The sequence below is a fragment of the Benincasa hispida genome, chromosome 12, assembly GCF_027475165.1.
Source record: "Benincasa hispida cultivar pf3 chromosome 12, pf3_genome.v1.1, whole genome shotgun sequence".
Taxonomy (NCBI): domain Eukaryota; kingdom Viridiplantae; phylum Streptophyta; class Magnoliopsida; order Cucurbitales; family Cucurbitaceae; genus Benincasa; species Benincasa hispida.
In genome coordinates this window covers 87,199,707-87,219,501 of record NC_143489.1, presented here as the reverse complement: position 1 = coordinate 87,219,501, position 19,795 = coordinate 87,199,707, and the positions used below count along the sequence as shown (strand labels likewise).

The window sequence follows — 19,795 nt, the reverse complement described above, 5'->3', positions numbered from 1 at the left end:
CTGTAGATATATTATGTCCACTCGATATAACCATGATTAGTAAGTTAACCCTTCATAGGTTGTTCATAATAACGGTTGGGTCAAATCTCTATTTTACCCCCGAAATTACCTCTTGTTCCTTAAGTCCCACGGATTCTCTAATGAACAATTGATTTGTGATCCAATCAACAAATCGAGTCCCTCTCAGGCCAATGAGAGGGTGGAGGCCCTTGTTCAAGACCCAGAATCAGCACTTAAAGGAACAAACTCTCTACTATCCTTAACAGCAGGTAGGAGTGAATTTCTTCTTGCACCTTATGTCCCCAGCTATCTATCCGGTCTTACCCCTGAAACAGGAGGTTATTGAGCCAGCGTTGTTGAGTCAACCCTCACTTATGTAAATCTAAGGATAATCCCGAATAAACAGGAGTTCATAGTTAGATTAGAATTAAGGTCAAGTTACCTAGGTCATCGCTTTGAAATAGTCAGTCTTAAACAGTAAACAGTGTTATAAAGTAAGAGTGACTGATTTCGTAGTCCGATCTTGTACAAACCTATTTGCACAGGACGCCTTCACTCCTTATGTCATAACATGTATGGATTAGCATCACTTCGTTTGTAGCACTTTACAACTCTTTGTAACAACTATAGAGTAGGCCGTATCCAATAGTATTACCAGAATAAAGCACCATTTTGACTATTTACTCAAACATGATCCACTTTTATGTCTCCACATAAAGTTCAAGTACTCATGTAATAGTCATGGGTCTTTTAGGTTTATTGAATTTCTAATAAGCAATACATATATTCGATAACAACTTATTGAAATTTCAGAATAAGTTTTATTGTTTACAAACCACTAGTTTTAGGACATAAAACCCAACAGAGGTCGTGTCACCTATGGTCGTTAAAATGGGATGTAAGTCTCAAGTATCAACGATGTTATATAAAGAGAATATTCATCTCGTGGTATGGTCTTATACAAACTCTTTGTATAGGACACCCCCGCTCGCATGTCTCCACATGAATGGTTAGGATCTACCATCTGTAGTAGTTGACAATATTTGTAAACCTCTACAAAGCGGGTCGTATCCATAGTGTCACCAGGATCAAGTATCCCTCTTTAATCCTTATGCTATAGACCCTTTTAGGTTATCACTTAAGGCATGATCCACTTGTATATCTCATATACATGCTTAAATTTACATACAATAACCATGGATCTTTGTTTATTGGATATGAGTAAATGTCAAATAAAATAACTCTTATTTTATTCATAACAATGTGTACAGTTTACAAACTACGAAGCTCTGGGAAAATTAGGACACTAATCCCAACATGAAGAGTTTTCAAAAGCAATAGAATATCTTAAGAAAGAATTTGAGATGAAAGCTCTTGGGAAAAAAATTGTCTTTGCTTGCAAATTGAGCATTTAGCAGATGGGATGTTTGTTCACCAGTCAACTTATATAGGAAAAGTTTTGAAAATATTTTATATAAACAAATCACATCCATTGAACATTCCAATAGAAGTTCGTTCATTAGATGTGAGAAAAGATATATTTCACCTCGAGATGATAATAAAAACTTCTTGGTCGTGAAGTACCATATCTTAGTGCAATTTGTGCACTTATGTTTCTTGCTAATAATACAAGACCAGTATTCATTTTCAATAAATTTATTAGCAAGATATAGTTCATCTCCAACTAAGAGACATTGGAACGAAATTAAGCATATACTCCGTTATCTCTGAGGAACGATTGATATGTGTTTTTTTTTTATTCAAATAAATCAAATTTTGATCTGGTTGGTTATGCAGATTCTAGATATTTATTTGATCCACATAAAGCTAGAACTCAAACAGATTATCTATTCACATGTGGAGGAATTGTTATATCTTAGCGATCAGTGAAATAGACCATAACAACCATTCCGCAAATCATGCTAAAATTCTTGCAATTCACAAGGCTAGTCTAGAATGTGTATGGCTAAGATCAATGACGTAACACATTCGTGAAACATGTGATTTGTTTCTAGTAAAAATATTCCAACAATATTATAGGAAGACAACACAACATGCATATCTCGAATCAAATGAGGATATATTAAAAGAGATAGAACAAAGCATATTTCACCAAAGGTTTTCTACACTCATTATCTTAAAGAAAATGGTGACATCACTATACAATAAATTTGTTCAAAGGATAACCTAGCTGATTTATTTATAAAGTTATTACCTACAGCAACCTTTGAAAATTTGGTGCACAACATTGAAATGCAGAAACTCAGAAATCTCAAGTGATGTTTCCATGAGGGAGAGTAAATATACTGTAATCTTTTTAAGAGTACTAGATTACATGAAATATGTTCTACTTTTCCTTCACTAGGATTTTTTCCTAGTAAAGTTTTAACGAGACATATTTTATATATATATATATATATATATATGGGGTTAATGCCTTAAATCACGTAGGGTCTTGCAGTTTGTAAACATCTGTATGAACAAATGCTTGTGATGTAATAATATGAGATATTTTCTTCACTCTTATCTATGAAATATGATATATTTATTTGTATTTACCACAAACTAATAAACTAAGATCCCTGATTATCGTTGTGACTTAAGCATGTATATGGAGACATACAAATGGATCATGCCTTAACTGATAACCTAAATGGTCTATAGTATATGGATATATGAGGGAAACCTTATCCTGGTGACACACGGATAAGGCCCGCTTTATAGATGTTACAATTGTTGTAAAGTGCTACAGATGGTCTGATCCTGATCATTCATATGGAGACATGCCACGGGGGTGTCCTATACAAAGGAGTTTATATAAGACCGGACCACGAAGTGTTTAGTCTCATTATATAATGTCATTCATGACAGAGACTTTCATTTCACTAGGATGACCATAGGTAACATGACCTTAATCCTGAGTGAGTTGAAAACTTCTATCTATGAGGGCAGTCCTTTGATTTGCATGGGTGCGAGTGGCCAGATTGCCAATTCAAACCTACCACTTCGGAGATTCGTCTGATTCGAAAGCTGGAAACTCAACTACACAAGATGAAATTCACTCCTTTCCCGAAGCAGGGGTAAGTAGATAAATTGCTCCCTTAAAAGCTAATTCCGGGGCTTGAACGATGTGGCGTCACAGACCTTCTCATGGCCCGAGAGGTGTCCACTCATAGTAGGACTATGATATATTGTTCATTAGAGGGATCAGTGGTACTTAAGGAGTTAGATGTAACTACAGAGGCAAAACGACAAATTGACCCAACTGTACTTACGAGCGATCTGTGGAAGGTTCTGGTTGTATCCGATGGACATAGAAATATATCTGTAGTGAGAAGAGTGCAGCTATCGGTCTTTAGTGGAGTGCCTGACAGTTAACGGATGGTGGATCTCGTGATTAAAGAGTTTAGTTAGCTATTCACGTACCGTTGGAGCTTCAAGCTACAAGTCCATAAGGTCCACTTGGTAGCTCAATGGATTCAAGTTGAGAATCAGTTTTTTTGGTTAGATTGAAATGTTCAAATTAACAAGAGGGAGTTTGATTATATATGATATAATTAAACTGGTTCAATTGTATGTGATATAATTGATACAATGTATGAGATACATTAATTGGAGGAATTTGATATAAATGTGATTTATATTAAGTAAAGGAGAAAAGGACTATGGTTTAAATGTTGCATATGATGTGATATTAAAACTATAGGATATAAATACAATATGATAAGTTAGTTATTATATTTATTTATAATTAAAACAATTATATGATAATTTTGGGTGGTTTCTCCTTTAATCGTGTGAAAGTGGGAGGTTATGCTCAATTTTCTTAACTGGAAGATAAAATGAAAAATGTTTTCATTTTGAAAGAAATCGCTTCATTAAGTGCATTACTAATCATTTAGCTCACGAGAAACTACATAATAGCCTTCAAATGATTTTCTAAACGATCGTGTACTAACGCCTTTTACTAAACGATCATGTAAAGCGATTTACTAAGTGATCATGTGCTAAGCGAGATTCTCTAAACGATCGTGTAAACGATCAAGAGTGTTTAACTAAAAAATCGTGTACCTAGCAAGATTTACTAAACGATCAAGCACACAAAGTCTATGCGATAGACAGTACATTCTCCCACTTGCTTGGTCATTTGGTTCGATCGTTGCCTTCCTCCATCCCTCTACCAAATCTAACAGAGCCCACACCTCCTAGATTCTCACTTTGAGAATACCAAAGTTGTCGAGTGGTAGTGTCTAAAGGATTGCTTGTTCGTGGAGAAGATTGTTTGTGATCTAAGCGACAGCGAGAGATTGGCTAGATGATTGTAGCGGCAACTAGAGGTTGTTGTTCCAGTCTTCACAAGAGCAAGAGATTAATAGAAGAAGAGTTCTTCAAAGGTATGTCTCTCATTCCTTTTGTATTTAATTTCTAAAGCATGTTGTTATTTGTTAGAAAATGTATAACTGTTCTATATATTTGTGAATGTCTTTAATTCTGTCAGGGCTTGGAAAGATCTTGATTCTACTCTTGGGTTCTCTTGAATAAGAGTTCCTTCAATTAGTATCAAAGCCAAGTTAGTGTCCATGTAATCCACCTCGTACTTGTCAAATTATCTATAAATAATGACATTTTGTGGGTTTTGAGAAACACACATTGGGAAAATTCTATGAACGTTTGGAGAAAGTGGAAAAATTCATAATTTGTTATTTTATTTACTTTTGTTTTTATTTCATTTTTTAATTTCACATATTTACATTATATTTATTTATTTTAATATTATATTCTATTGGCATCCGTGTTTTCATCGTGCTCCTCAAATTCACAACAAATTTTTAATTTTTAATTTTGATTTCTTTTTTATTGTTATCGTTTTCTCCAATACCAAAAACAATTTATTTTCAACTAATCAATTAAAATTTAACAGTTTAAAATAATAATGTGACAATGACGTTTGAAATTAATATATCGAGGAAGTTGTAAAAAAAAAAAACAATGTTATTTTTTAATATAGACATATAAAATGTTATTTCGTAAATGAATAGGTAAAAAAATGTAAAGATAAAATGAAAAAAGGGTTAAAAAAACGTTAGAAAAGGCAAAAGAAAAATAAAACAAAAACGAAATTAAAAAATAAATAAATAAGATTTTAGATTATTTTCAAATATAGAAAAATGAACCAAGATATTTACAAAAATAGCAAAATTTTAGAATTTATTAACGATAAATATTGAAAGACATTGATAAACATCTATTAATGTCTGTTAGTGACATTGATAGTCTACAGATATCTGTCTTGATAGATTCTTAAATTTTACTGTGTTTATAAATAGTTTAAGTAGTTTTGTCATTAATAATTTTCCTTTATTTTTATTTTTTTCAAAGATTTTTTAACAATAATTTGGTGCAGCAAATTTTATTTGAGTGACTAGTAACCTACATAAAAATAGATGACTAAATATATACTAGTTAAGGAACATATGCAGTGTATATGAAATCTCATAGTCTTAATTAAAATTTTGAAAGATGGAGAATATTTAGCGAAACGCATAGATTACGTGAATATTATACCTTTTACAAATCACATAAATCAATATTGACTCCTTAATATTTTTTGAACTAAATTATGCCTCTAACATATTATGTATTAGATAAATCTTTTAATTTTCCTTTAATTTTTTGAAAATTTATGTACCGCTGTAGTTTTTTTTTTCCCAAAGATTTTGTTTATACAGTTTTTTTACCAAAGATTTTGTAAAAAAATAGGTTAAAATTATGTAAATTTTTTATGTATTCAAATGAAAAACCCCGTATCATTATTATATTTTTTTTATCAATCATTTCCTGTTATGTTTAAAATTGTAAGATAGATACTTCAATTAAATTTTAAAAATACAGAATTAAACAAAAAGTTTTGTTTAAAAAATCTCAAAATTTTAATATTTTTAATAGTTATGCTAACATATATGAACAATTTAATTATTATCGTTATTTATTATTATTATTTTAAATGAATATCTTATTAATTTCGTAAGGAAAGGGAAAAAAAGAGAGTTTGCTAGCTTTTTTTTTTTTTTTTTTTAATGATACATTCCATCAAAACATTCTTTCATTATTTAATTCCTCTATCTTTTTTTAGAAGAATTTAATACCTCTATCTTAAATTAAGTAACAAAACACCTAAAATGAATATTTGATTTTATTAATTTAAAAAAAAGATAAAAAGAGCTTTAACCCATCTTGTAAATATAGCAAAAAAAATATATGTTATTAAGAATAAATACAAGAAAATTTATATTAGAGAATGAAAATAAATAAGAGTATAGGGAGAATCAATATAATATAATTTTTTTTTTTTTTTGACAAAAGAATCAATATAATATAATTAATCATACTAAAAATCTTAAATTTTCTTTTAGCAAACCACCTTAAATTTTAAATCACGAAGATTATAAACTAACCCTCTCCATGTATCTGTATTTTCTAATTTTCTCTAACTTCTTTATATCTCTCTCTCATATTTTAAGTATCACATCTCTCTCTCAACCAATTCAAATTAACTTAAACAACCAAATAACTACTTTTATTTTTTATGAAAATATTTTATTTTTCTAAACATGGTTCTTTTATTGGAATAAGAAGAGAATGAAAAAAAAAAATCGTACAGAAAACTCACAATTATGAGAGTATAGCAGATATACTAATTAAATTAACAATAAAATTTTGAAAAATGAAAGAAATGAATAGTTGTGTTGTTGAAATTAGGAAAATTTAAACATAAAGTATCTCCAATTTTCTAACTTCTTCTTCTATATCTCTATCTTCCCACATTTTCTCAACATTTTCCTCTATTTCTCACTCTTCTCTTTCCTTGTTGTCTCAACTTTCCTCATTCTTTTCCTTGATTTCGTATAAAAGCAAATAAATAATAATAATCATATAATTAGAATATATAATCAAAATAAACACTTGCATTATTTTATTCAGGATCACTCCTCTCTTCTCTATTGTCTCTACTCTCTTCCTTCTCTTTTCAATACTAAAAACAAGGGAATGATTCTCCATTTGGCCAAAAAAAAAATCACGCATTAAAAATATATAACCAAAATGAGTACTTACATTGTCCTATTGAGGATGTTTGTTTTTTCTTGACGATGTTGCCGATGACCCAATGAAAGTGGTAGTGATTAGAGTTATAACTTGACAAAAATGAAAAAAAAAAAAAAACACACACACACACGGTAGTTACCTTTGTTTGGAAGAGATGAATTGCCCTTAAAATCTTTAATCCTCATCACATAGATGAAATACATATTGAATAAAAAAAAATGCTTTGTGTTCACTGCATTTTTTACTCTTGATATGAAAATGATGTGATGTGTTGGTGAAAGATTTGATGTGTGCAAACCATGTTAGTGTGTATAAGTTCTCTTAAACTAGACCCAAGTATAAATCTAACTTAAGTTTCCTGGTAAGCCCAGGGTCGAAAGCAGGGATTCTAGAGTATACTAACACAGGGTTTGTGTTTTCGGATCTAATACAGAGATTTCCTGATTAACTGATAGGCATTACTTATTTACACTAAGCTAGTGGCATGCATGCAAGAGGGAAATAGGAGTTCTGAGAGGGAAAAAGAGGTTCGTGGATGAATGACTTTAAGTGTAAATGGTATGCGTTGATTTCCTAGTAAGAACAACAAGCCTATATGATCAGCACAATGATAATGGAATGAAGATGGTACACATGATTGTTTACAATCTAAGTATATTTGCTATGCGTTGGAAATCTGTTCTTTAGTTCATGCTATGTTGAACATCTCTCGATGTGAATGCCACACATAATCCTATCTCTAGGGTGCATGCGTTAGTTACAAAGAACAAACAAAAGACATGAACAATTGAATCTCTAAAATTATTTCACGCCCTGACTTGATACGTTCAACAGTTAAACTACTCTCTCGAGTGACTTAACCACTATTTTACTTCAATCTACTGATCAAGAAGATTCAAGCAACAAATTTCATGCATTCATCAAGCTAGAAAGTTCACAAACACAAATGACTTTGAAAGTAAACATATGGAGAGGTGAAAATGGCCGAAAATAAGATTGAATTAAAGATAATAAGTGTTGATATAAACAATCTTAGTTCAATATAATTGAATGGAATAGTAGGTGGAAATGCAAAGTAAAAAGGAAGAAACCAAGTTGCATAGTTCAATCTCTTGTCCTTTTTGGCTTATTTTTAATGCTTGCTATGACCAACTTAGTGGAGGAGTTGAAGAAGAAATCTCTCTCAAGCTTCTCTTCGGCAACACTTCTTTATCAACGATGGAAAAATAGTGGTTGTTCCTCCTACTCCTTGCATGCAAACGGCAGAGGTTAAAAAGTTCAAACTACTGGTTGTTTGTTTTCTAAATTCTAACTGACTAACTTCTTCTTGTAGGTGACTTCTCCTTATATAGGTAACCTCTCAGCAACTTGGTGATGTGGTTGCATTAAATTCCATACCCTGAGATAGTCGTCTGCCACTCTGATTCAATTAGACGTTGTCAGTTAGATGTCTAAACCTGCAAGTTGTGATTTAACATAAAATACAAGAACCAAATGAATCCTTCATGTGTCGAGTAGTCTTGAACGCATACCCCTTGTATTAGCTTCATCTACAACACTTGGTAGATTTTTCTAATGCCTGCATTAAAGTGCATTAGTGAAGCAGTTTTTACTTAAAAGGATATTTTTGTACGAATTTATCGTATATGTAGAATTTCATGCGTTTTCTTTTGTAATGAATGCATTTACATCACTAAAAATCTTAATTATTCCAATTTTGAGAGAACAATAACTAGTATTTCTATAAATTATCACTTTGTTAGAAAGGTGTGTGAGGGTTTTGATGCGTGTAGAGACAAAATGAAAGGATGCTATAGAGAAGGTGCAAATGTTCACGTATAAATAACTAAGCAAGGGTATAATAGATATATGTCTAGATATGAGTGGTAAAATAGAAACATAAAGATTCTCTACTTTGGCCCTTTTAGATATAGTATAGATGTATATACATATTTCTTTTCTTAATAGAGCTTAAAACGTGGTACCATAAGATCGAGTCACGTGGCTGGCTGCAAAAGGGCCCAAAGTTTGCTCTATAAAATAACCAATAATGTTTTAGACAACTCTCAATTTTATACTCGAGTTATAAAAACAATTTACTTTATTCTTTATATACGATTTTTTTTTTTCAATTACTTTCTTCGTGTTTTAAAATTGTCCATTGATTTTACTACCAATAATAAATGCCTAAATTATAAACAAATTTCCTACACTTTATGCTTGGTGTGAAAAATACTTTGAATTTTCAAAAGTTTTAAAAATATCCTTAAAACTTACGTAAATAGTTTAAAAGTATTATTCTAATTAATTTTGGATGGAAACGGTTAAGGTTTTGTTTCAAAAATTCTCCTAAATTTTCAATAATTTCAAAAATATCCTTAACTTAAAAAAAAATATCTTCATAATTAGTATATAAACAAAAATCGTTAATACCTCTTTACAAAAATAGTTTTAAAATTGAAGGAAAAAAGTTTTAAAATGCTCCTACAATTAATATGATGATCAATTTGTTTAAAGTTTTCTTAAGTTTGAAAATCCAATTTTAAAACAAATTATATACATATCCTCATTTTTTTTTCATATAGATAATTTTATTTTCTCTCGTCAACTTTTCAATTCTTATCTTCCACCAATTTTTTCATCAACCAAAATTTCAAATTAAAATATAAAATCTCACAAAATTCCAAAGTCAAAATCTCCATTTAAAACATATCAAAACGATAAATAGTGTTTGGCTATTAACACACGCTTAACTACTAACATACAACTTTGTTAAAATATTTAAGTCCAAAAATTCTTTGATGATTCATTTATTCTCTTTCTACTTATTATAATCCATATAATTTAATGAAGTGTGCAATTTTATTTATTTACTTATTTTTTATAAAAAAAAATGTCAAACGATTAACAAAAAGGAGAACAACGGGTATCGAAGAAGGGATGGGTGAGGAAAGATGGAAAACATAGAAATAAGACGGTATTAACGGTTTCTATGTATATAATAGTAGGGGTATTTCAAACTTTTTTTTTTTTTTAAGGTTTAAAGATATATTGAAACTTATAGGTATTTTTGACACAAAACATTAACGATTTTCATCCAAAAATTAATTTAACTCATTTTGGAAGTTTCAGGGTACTTTGATATCTTTGGAAGTTCAAAAGTATTTTTGACACAAAGTATAAAATTTAGGGGGAAATTGTTAAAAATAACGCGTTTAAGTTTTCACCTCACAAAACTAGCACGTTTTTTTGAAAAATCATTAGAATAGTTTTTCTCGGTTTATCTCGTTCGAGATCGACCATCGAGATTGTTAGAAAAAATAACTTTTTTTTTAATTTATCGATTGTTTTGAGTCTTATATCTTAATAAATTATTTAGATAATCGTTAATTAATTTAGAAACTCGTGTAATTATGTAGATCTCGGTGTTAATCACGGGCAAAATAATACCTATATTATATATATTTGGGCTTTCTCAGTGAAACTCGGGCATAATTAACACGAAAATGATATATTTGAGCTTTCTCGTTGAAACCTCGGACAAGATTAATATCGAGATTCAATATATATCAAATCTTATCCAATTTTTTGCAAAATTTAATCTTTTCCAAAATTTAAAAATGAAATGCAATTATTTTGAATTGATTTGGAAAATCTATTTTGATAATTGGAAAACTCGTTTGAAATTTTGGAAATTCATACCATTGTGAAAACATAAATTATGCTAAAGATTTGAAAATTTAGGAACTAATTTGATATAATATTTAGTAAAGATAATCGAATTTAGAGAAAATTTGGAAAGATGTAAGATTTAAGATTTGGGAAGATTACATACCAAATTTGTAAATATCGGTGTATAATTTGACGAGATGTAACGAAAAAATCCAAAAAAATCGATAAGTTAGAAAAAAGATTTAACTAAATGTCGATGGCCAATCTCAAGCGAGATGGACCAATATTCTAACCACTTTACAAAAAGAGGGTTGGTTTTGTAGTGTAAAAAACCTAAAAAGGTTATTTCTGATTTTGCATAATTTAACCATAATTAATATACTGCATTTCGTTTTCAGTGTGTAGACAAGTTTTAATTCTTTTCATTTTCATTTTTTTTTTAACCTTTATTCGTTTGAAGGCTCACGTGTACGTTTTGTGGTATGAATTGGGAGACAGGATGGAGACCTTATTCCAAATCCTTTGAATAATTCAATATATATTCTCACTCTTCAACTTGCATCAACTAAATTATCAACTTTTCCATTTCCTTTTCATCTTCCTTAATTACCAACTTTTTAAATTTTTTTTCTTTTTGGTTTGTTTTTTCCCTTCCAGAAACTACTTTATTAGACTATTAAAATGAAAGAAATTAATAACAAACAGCGGTTAGAATGGCCTTCCATACCCATATCATTAACATAAAGAAAGGAATTTACATTATGGTATTAAATTTTTATTGACATTTCTACATGTTTGTTGTTCGATTTTGACATCAAAGGTAAATTTGATGTTTTCATTTCACTAAAAATATCAAAATATAGAAGAAATAACAAAAAAGAGTATAATTAATATTAATTTTGGTAGTTTAACTTATTTAAAAAGATAAAGTGTTTATTTATTAGTGTGTGATTAGTTTTTCCTTACTTTAGGTGATATTACAAAGAGATGAGAAATATAACTAGATAATTGTATACAATTAAGTATCAAATTTTTAAGTTGAAAATCGTAAAGTTTAGAGATTGAATAGACATGTAATTCTATCCTTTAGATCTTTTTATCAATGATGTGTTTTCCATGAATTTCAGTGTAGAAAAAAAGGGTGGAAAAAAAAAAGAAGCAAGAGCCTCTCTTGGCATGTAAATTTTTGGGCGAATCTTTTGATAAAGAGAATAGGAGGGTAGAAAAAAAAAAGGTGGGTGAGTTTCACCCATCTTAAAAACTAAGAGCCTGTCTTAGCATGTGTTTTAAAAATGTTTATAGACAAACTTCAAAGAAAAAAAAAATTATTTTTTAATTATTAAAAAAATTGACACATACGAACTTTTCATTGAGTACAATAAAGACTATCTATACAAGAGATGGGTGCAGTCCAACTGTATCTAAGTCTTTTTAAAAAAATATATTAAAAAATAAGAATGTTTGGTTAAAATAAATTAAAGTACTAAAAATGGAAATAAAATAGATGTTTTAGTATAGCATCTCAAACTCACCAAATTTAACCTGTTGCCATTTTTTTTCTTATTTAATTTTAGGTTAAAAACATTTTTGGTTCCTAAACTTTCATAAAAGTAACAATTTAGTCCCGAGACAGTTCTGTAGCAATTTAGTCCCTCTAAACTATAGTATGTAATAATTTAGTTCTCGTACTTTTAAATTTGTAACAATTTAATCTCTAACGTAAAAAAATTTGTCCAAATTTGATGTCAAAATTTATTATTTTATGATGTAGACTTATTATTTTATAAAAATATTAAGTCTTAAATTAGTTTATCGATTTAAGGTGTGTTTAAATTACATTTTCAAGTGTTTAATTTAAAACATAAGTCAATTTGCAAAAAATTGAAGTGTTCGACAACTACTCAAAATAGTTTTTCAAATATATTTTAATTTGTTTTTATCAAAAGTATTTAAATAAAAATGAGTTTTTAAAAAACATTCTTAAGTCAATCCAAACAGACCTTTATTTAGATAAGAAATCTCATTAAATTTTAAGATTAATTTTTCTAATAGAAATTAATTTATTATAAATTTGAAAGTACGATGACTAAATTATTACTTAATAAAATGCATGGATTAATTTATTATAGAATTAAAAATTTAGGGACTAAATCATTGCAACCTATTTTTAATCTTAATTTTAAATCTCACCGGAGGTGAAATTGTGATTGGGTGGGAAAGGGATTTGAAAGGAGAGAGAAGTTTGTTAGAGTGTACAAAGCAAACACTCCCATAAGCCCATAATTCTTGCCCATATCCAATCTTACGGTCCCGGAATCCCCGAGATTAGACACCCAATCTACCAGTCTCCATCTAAATACCCTACAAAAATAATAATAATAATAATAATAATAATTTCTTTTTAAAAAAAAAAACGTCTCTCTCAAGAACGCCGTTCATCATCATCACCCCCTCCCCGACTGTCACCTATGTTCACCACGTGTTCACCCCTGATTGGCCAATCGAAACAAGCCGAAAAACTTGACATTAAATGTAACCTACACTTTTCTCCCAACAGCTTCTGCCACCTTCTTTATTACATTGCCAGACAGATCTGACCTCTCAACTCCACCCGCATCGGCGGCGCGTGACTCTACCTCACCCTATAAAGATATTAATTTCAACCAACAATATTACTCTAGGACAACCAAGTTATTCCATCACGATGAAGTCTTGGCCACTAATCTGTGCACAGCTTTTATTACTTAGAATAACAGATCATCCAATGCCTATTACCGAAGATATATCAAAACACACGCAAAGGAAGATTAGGAAGATTACAAATTCCATTTAATGAAAGGAGAAATAAATTCAAATACATCATTAACAAAACACCCTTTTTTTTTTCTCTTCGTCAGAAAACTCGAGAGGGTAAACTTGAGTCAATACCCGAACCACTACCACCACCCCTACTATATATATAAGTTTGAAAGAAAATCCCCTTTTTTCTCTTTCCCAAGCCACAAACTCGGAGTCTAACACGGGCGGTTCGTTCTTGACTCAATACCCCCTAGCCAGCCACCTCAAAACCATCATTACATCTCATACACTAATCCACACTTTTTTTTTCCTTCTCACACACTGTTGTGACAACCCTAGTATAGTTGTAATAATAACAATAATAATAACAACAAATTACTCAGGGAGGGATAAAATAAGTAAAACAAGTTTTTTAAAAAAGAAAAAAAGAAAAAAACCCTAAAAAATTCAACCCAACAGCAGGTGGGGATCGGCATCAGGTTTCGCATTGAAGAGCGGCCTTGATCTTCTGGACGGTACAAGAGATGAGATTGTTGACCGTTTCAACCGATTCTACGGTGAGCTTGGCCGTAGGGAGGCTATTCACGAGGATTTGAAATGCGACGGTGAGGAGGGACCCGCCGCCTGTCGCTCTCTGACTCTGTGGACCCTCCCCGCCACTTGGACTGCTCCCATTGGTCACTGTCACCGACCCGTCAGGCACGATCGCAAACCCTGACGGCAGAAGCGCCACGTAAGCCGAATCGCCGCCGTTCATCACGACGTGCATTGCCGGAATGTCCACCGGCGCGTAAACCACAAGCGACCCCGCCGCGTCTATGCATGTCTCTTGTAGAATCAACATACTGCTCTGGTTCGCATTCATAGCCTGTTTCAAAAACATAAAAAGAAAAATCCCTCAACTTTGAATAATTTACAACCAAGGCCACTCAAAGTTTACAAGTCAAAACCAGATGGAGAAAAGGGTAACTTTTTGTTTTTTCTTTTTTGCATGAAGAAGAAAGTTAAAAGGTGGGGGAATGGATCAGAGGAAAAAAAAAAGAAAAGAAAAGAAAAGAAAAGTGAGTCAGAATTCAGAAGAGAAGTTGACAAGTTTTTTGTTTTTGCCTTTTTGTTGACTTTTTTGTTTTTTGTTTTTTTTTTTTTCCATCAGAAGCTACAAAAGCAAACAAATGGGGCTCTGTTAATTTGCCTGCCCCCTCCCCACTCTAAAAAATGTCCTCATGGATACTTCCAATTCCCAAAGTCGACCCTCTGATCCCCACAAAAGATACATCTCCAACTCAGGGGCACATGCGTTATGGAAAAAGGCATCGTTTGGAAATCCAAAATAATAATAATAAGAATTCAGGTAGAGAGAGAAAAAAGTCCCAGAGAAATAATACGCTGGCTCTTAATAGAGAGACGCAGTTGCCATGATCTTGGCCTTTGGCAATATGGGCCATCTCCTGCATGGGACCGCCGTTGGATAGGATGTCCCATTCACTCCTCAGCCGCTCGTCACGGAGGAAATCAAAGAGCCGTTGGGGCGATACCGGGAGCCACACTGACGTGGCAGCACTTAACACAATGCCCGGAGGCTCCCCAGGATCATCCACACTCTTCCGCGTCATGACACGGACATCCTCATCTACGCTCCCAGCATTCAGCTTGTTCCATTTGTGCACTGTGGATGCACACACACCTGCGCAGAAGTTGGCTGTCATTCGTTGGGCTAGCTTCAGCATGCTCCGCCGCCCACCTGCGGTTATGGCTACACCAAGAAAACCATTCACAAACTTTTACAAATTGAACTTGTAATAGCAACCAGTCGTCAAGAACTTTAAGTTGTCTTAAAAGGGAAAAATGTGAGACGATAAGATACCAGTTTGATCTCTAATTGGTACAGCAGATGACATGAGGATGGCAAGGCATTCACATTGCCGTTGAAGGGTGGTGACCCACCGTTGTGCTCCAAAGCCCATACCAGAGCTGAGTAGGGGACGATAGAGCTGGTGCACTTGGCTATCATCGTACTCTGCATGTTCCACCCACGTAACCTGCTCCCATACTCGTAACATCACAATAAGTTACTAAATATTCATAATAATATATAGACTCTTTTTTCTACATCTAAAAACTATCATATATTTTATTCGCAATAATATCTCCAGCAAGTCAAAGCATGATCCCAGCAGATTGACCAACTTCATTTATTTTAATATTTTAAAAAAAATTGCAAGTAAGAAGTCAGATGAATATTTGGAACAAAACAAAGGAATCAAATTTGGAGAAATGGTGGAAGAATTGAAGCAAGACATTAAACAAATAGGTAAAAAAATAAAAGGTATTTTATTTGGCCGTCGTCGAAATCAGAAAGATGAGAAGAGAGAGAGAGATACACACACATTGAGATTTGAACAATTTTGCATGTCCAAAAGGCAAAAGCAAGAAAAAACCAGGCAAAGAGAGAGAGAGAGAAAGGGGGTCATTAGAGTTTGACTAAATAGTCCTTGTTTGGATTAAAAAAAAGACACTGACACATGAAAAAGGCTGGAACCAGTTCAGACACAGTTGCATTCATCTAAAAACCAAACACAGCATAATCGAAGTAGTAGCCTCCAAACTAGATTCGAATAGAAACATCAAAATCCCTTAGTTTTCATTTAACTAATGAGGCAAACTATTTATATGGATAAATATACAATTTAATGTGCTCGAGGCACAGAAATTTCAGTAGCAAAACAGGAACCTCGATTTCCAAACATTATTTTAATGTAAATTAAGCAACCCCAGATGTTGAAAATCCAAGCTCTAGCTAGAGAGAAATTTTGTCAAAAAGATTTGAAGCATCCCAATGACCTATTGTATTATTTTGGAAGGTTCAGATTCTTAAATATTGCGTTATTTTGTTTAAAATAATGCACTACTGACAGATTAGTGATTATGGTGAATAATCACTAAACTTTTAAAGTCTGACTTGGGAATTGGAAATTCGGAAATGAGCAACTGGAGAATGGGAATGGCTTTGAATTTTGATCCCTTAATTTTTTTCTTCCGTTTCACTTGACTAAGTTGTTTTTCACTTGTGAATGTGAAAATGGCATTCAATGGAAAAAGGTAAAATAAATGTAAGAGGACCAGAAACATCAAAAACCACAGAAAATGGCTCTTGGATGGAACCTTCCATGGGAAAAACATTTAATTTTCATGGAAAAGACATTAAATGTGAGATTAATTATCCTAATCTCATGGAGAAATTATGAAAAGGTTTTCTCATGTTCTTACCTTGGAATACCCATTGGGCATGTCTTGAACAACACACCCAGAAGGAAGCCTTCTGCAGTTGCCGAATGATGAACCACCACCGGATGGAGTCTCTCTCATGGCATCAACCGATACATCGACGACTGCCCATACCCCTTCGGCATGCTGCTTGCAGAACCGCAGAAAATTGACTTCCCGGACTGGCACCAACGGCGAGAGCACTTGAAGCTCTGCGTGCATCTGAGTTTAAACAAAACCAATCTTAGATCTTCATGAACTGTGAAAGAGGTAGTCTGCAATTTCAGCAGTCCCTTACCAGTTGAAGTGCACCGTTCCTCGTTCCCCCCATGCCACTAGAGATCACATCAGTGGTTGTAGTTCGAGCGATCATACACGGAAACATCTCAGCCCATCGATTCTGCACAGGAGACTGAGAAATCAGGAACAAAAAGCAGTTGGAACTTAACAAAATGATCGTTCAAGAGGCCTTTTTTTTAATGTTTACCGAGTCCATCAATGTCTCCACGAGAGCCAAGCTGTTGATGATCACCATGCCAGTTTCTCTGGACGCCTCGGTGACAAAACCGTTTGGTTTCATTCCAATGCAAGGAGTAAATGTCCTTATGTACTCCTCCTGGTTCAGTATTTCTCTTCCACCTTCCAAGCTCCCAATCCAAAGTGGCTCGTCAGTCTGCGCCATTTTGACCAATTCATCCATGGCAGCCAAAGCAAGCTCCAGTAGCATAGATCGTTCAACTGAACGATCAAGTCCCATCCCCGGTGTTGGCCTTGCAGGTGCCTGAATAACAGCCAGACTACCCGACAGCCCACCTCCAAAATCAGGCCCAATAGGCATTGACGTCGCCATGGTCAAACTCCCAAACCCATTACTCCCAACTCCCAGTTCCAGACTCGAGCTCGGCAATGGAGGTGCAATGGAGTTAGCCAGCGAGGAAATCGGCCTGCCAAGAAACTTCCCAGCGAGTGCGCACACCCGGTCCAATTCATCCTTCAACCGAGCATTTTCAATCCTCAACTGCTGTTCTTCCAGTGAGATTTCGCCGATGATCGCCGGACCGCCACAGTTCGAACAGATTGGATTCCTCATAGCATCTCGAATCGACATATTCTCAGCTCTAAGTTTATCATTCTCCTGTCTAAGCAAAGTATTCTCATGGCGTTCCAATTGGGTCTGGTCCAAGACATCAAAAACACACATCATCCATATCTAAAGCTACAAATATGAAAAACCCAACAAATCCAAAAAAGGAGCAGTTCATCTATTACCTTCATTTGGGTCCTCCGATTTTGGAACCAAAATTTAACTTGCCTAGTTTCTAGACACAGCCTCCGACTCAACTCGAGTCGTTGCTTCTCATCAGGATGAGGGCACTCTTTGAAGACACTAACAAAACAAAGCACCCCATAAATAACAGGTTACAAAACGGATTGATGAAGAAAGAAAGGGGAAAGAGAAGGAAAAAAAAAAAAAAGAAGAAGCTGTCGTACGCTTCAAGCTCTTGGATTTGCTGAGGAGTGTGTCGGTGGTATCGCTTCTTCCTCGGAGGGTTGTCGGCGGCGTCCTGGTCATCACCGGAGCCGCCGTCCATGTTGTCACTTCCAGATCTACTCTCGTGTTCTTCCTCTCTGCCTCTTCTTCCAACATTATGCTCGAAACCCTCGGGCAGCCGGGCAGCTAAATCCCCCTGCCCGCCGTCCATGTTCGTCTGAAGATTTTCAAAGCCATTAGAAATCGCCACAAGAACACACAAGATTAATCGAAACGAATAACGAAGACGAAAAGAGGGGAAGAAATGAGTACAAGAGCGAGAGAGAGTCCGGGAGAGTTGAACATCGATTTGGTGAGGGATTGTGTAATGAGGCGCGGCGGAGCGATAGCGCCGGAGGACATATTTCCGGCGCCGCCTATGCCGCCGGTGGGGTTATTGTTGGCGTTAGTGGTGGAGTTATTTGTGTAAGGTAAATCGGCTAAGATTCGAGCAGCACCGCCTCCTCCGCCGCCGCCGCCGTCGAGGAAACCCCCAAAACTCATCAATCAAAGATTCAAAAACTTGCCCTTTTTTTCCCCTTTCTTCCAGTCGCTACCGTTTTGGGGGTTTTATCAAAATTTTAGAAAGAAGTTAGCCCAAATGATAGAGAAATGAATGAAATGAAGGCTTTTGGTTAGAAACCCGGAAGAAAGAAAGAGACCCAGAAAACCAAAAACAGTAAGAAGAAGAGAGAGAGAGTGAAATGGAAAAACCCTTGTGCTACTTGTTCCTCCCTCCCTCTCTCTTCAGAAAAAAAAAAAAAAAAGAAAAAAAAAAGAAAAAAGAAAAGAAGAAGGTGAAGAAGAACCCTAGTTAATTAATGGGGAGTATTCGAGTGTGTGTGTGCATGTTCAAAAACTCAAAAACCCCTTTCAAGGCAAGCAGAAAACTTGGAGAATCCAAAAAGAAATGGAGTTTTATATAAATTTATTTTTAAAATTTAATTTTAATTTTGAAGATTTGTGCAGGGAGAAGAAGGAAAAGAAAAAGAGAGAGAGAGAGAGAAGATAAAACGCAATATGTGGACTATTCGAAGCCTTACAAATAGAAAGATCCAAAAAGGAAAAGGGGTTGCGGTTGACTCTCAATCGCCTTTCCCCAAAGTCTGTGAATGGCAGTGAAACAAAGGAAGAAGAAGAGAGGTCATACGCTTACGCCTTACAGTGGTGAACAACAACGCCAAAATAATAAACTTAAATTTATATATAAATCTATGTTTGTATATACATTTTACAAATCATATCTATCTATTGCTTTCCATGTCTCACTCTCTCACTTTGGGAACTGCACATTTTTTGTATCACTCTCTCCCCTAAAATTATGCAACTCTTTCACATCTTTTCTTTTATTCTAATTTTTTTTTTTTCATTCAATTATCATTTCCATTCCTCTATTTCTCCATATTACATTAATATTACTTCCAT

At 33.6% G+C, this 19,795-nt stretch overlaps 1 protein-coding gene across 2 annotated transcripts; it reads right to left on the bottom strand.

Moving 5' to 3' along the window:
- Positions 1-13,583: 13,583 nt before the first annotated feature.
- LOC120068850 (homeobox-leucine zipper protein ANTHOCYANINLESS 2-like) lies at positions 13,584-19,584 on the bottom strand. 2 transcript variants are annotated; one of them, XM_039020485.2, is made up of 9 exons: positions 18,644-19,584; positions 18,331-18,548; positions 18,109-18,226; positions 17,327-18,013; positions 17,138-17,239; positions 16,843-17,061; positions 15,440-15,614; positions 14,961-15,328; positions 13,584-14,443 (listed from the first exon to the last, which is right to left on the bottom strand). In XM_039020485.2, the coding sequence occupies exons 1-9, from the start codon at positions 18,872-18,874 to the stop codon at positions 14,051-14,053; spliced, it is 2,511 nt and encodes an 836-aa protein (XP_038876413.1). In that variant the 5' UTR covers positions 18,875-19,584; the 3' UTR covers positions 13,584-14,050. The 2 variants fall into 2 exon arrangements, with proteins under 2 accessions (XP_038876413.1, XP_090164286.1); XM_090308160.1 differs by having other exon boundaries at positions 19,414-19,578.
- Positions 19,585-19,795: the final 211 nt, after the last annotated feature.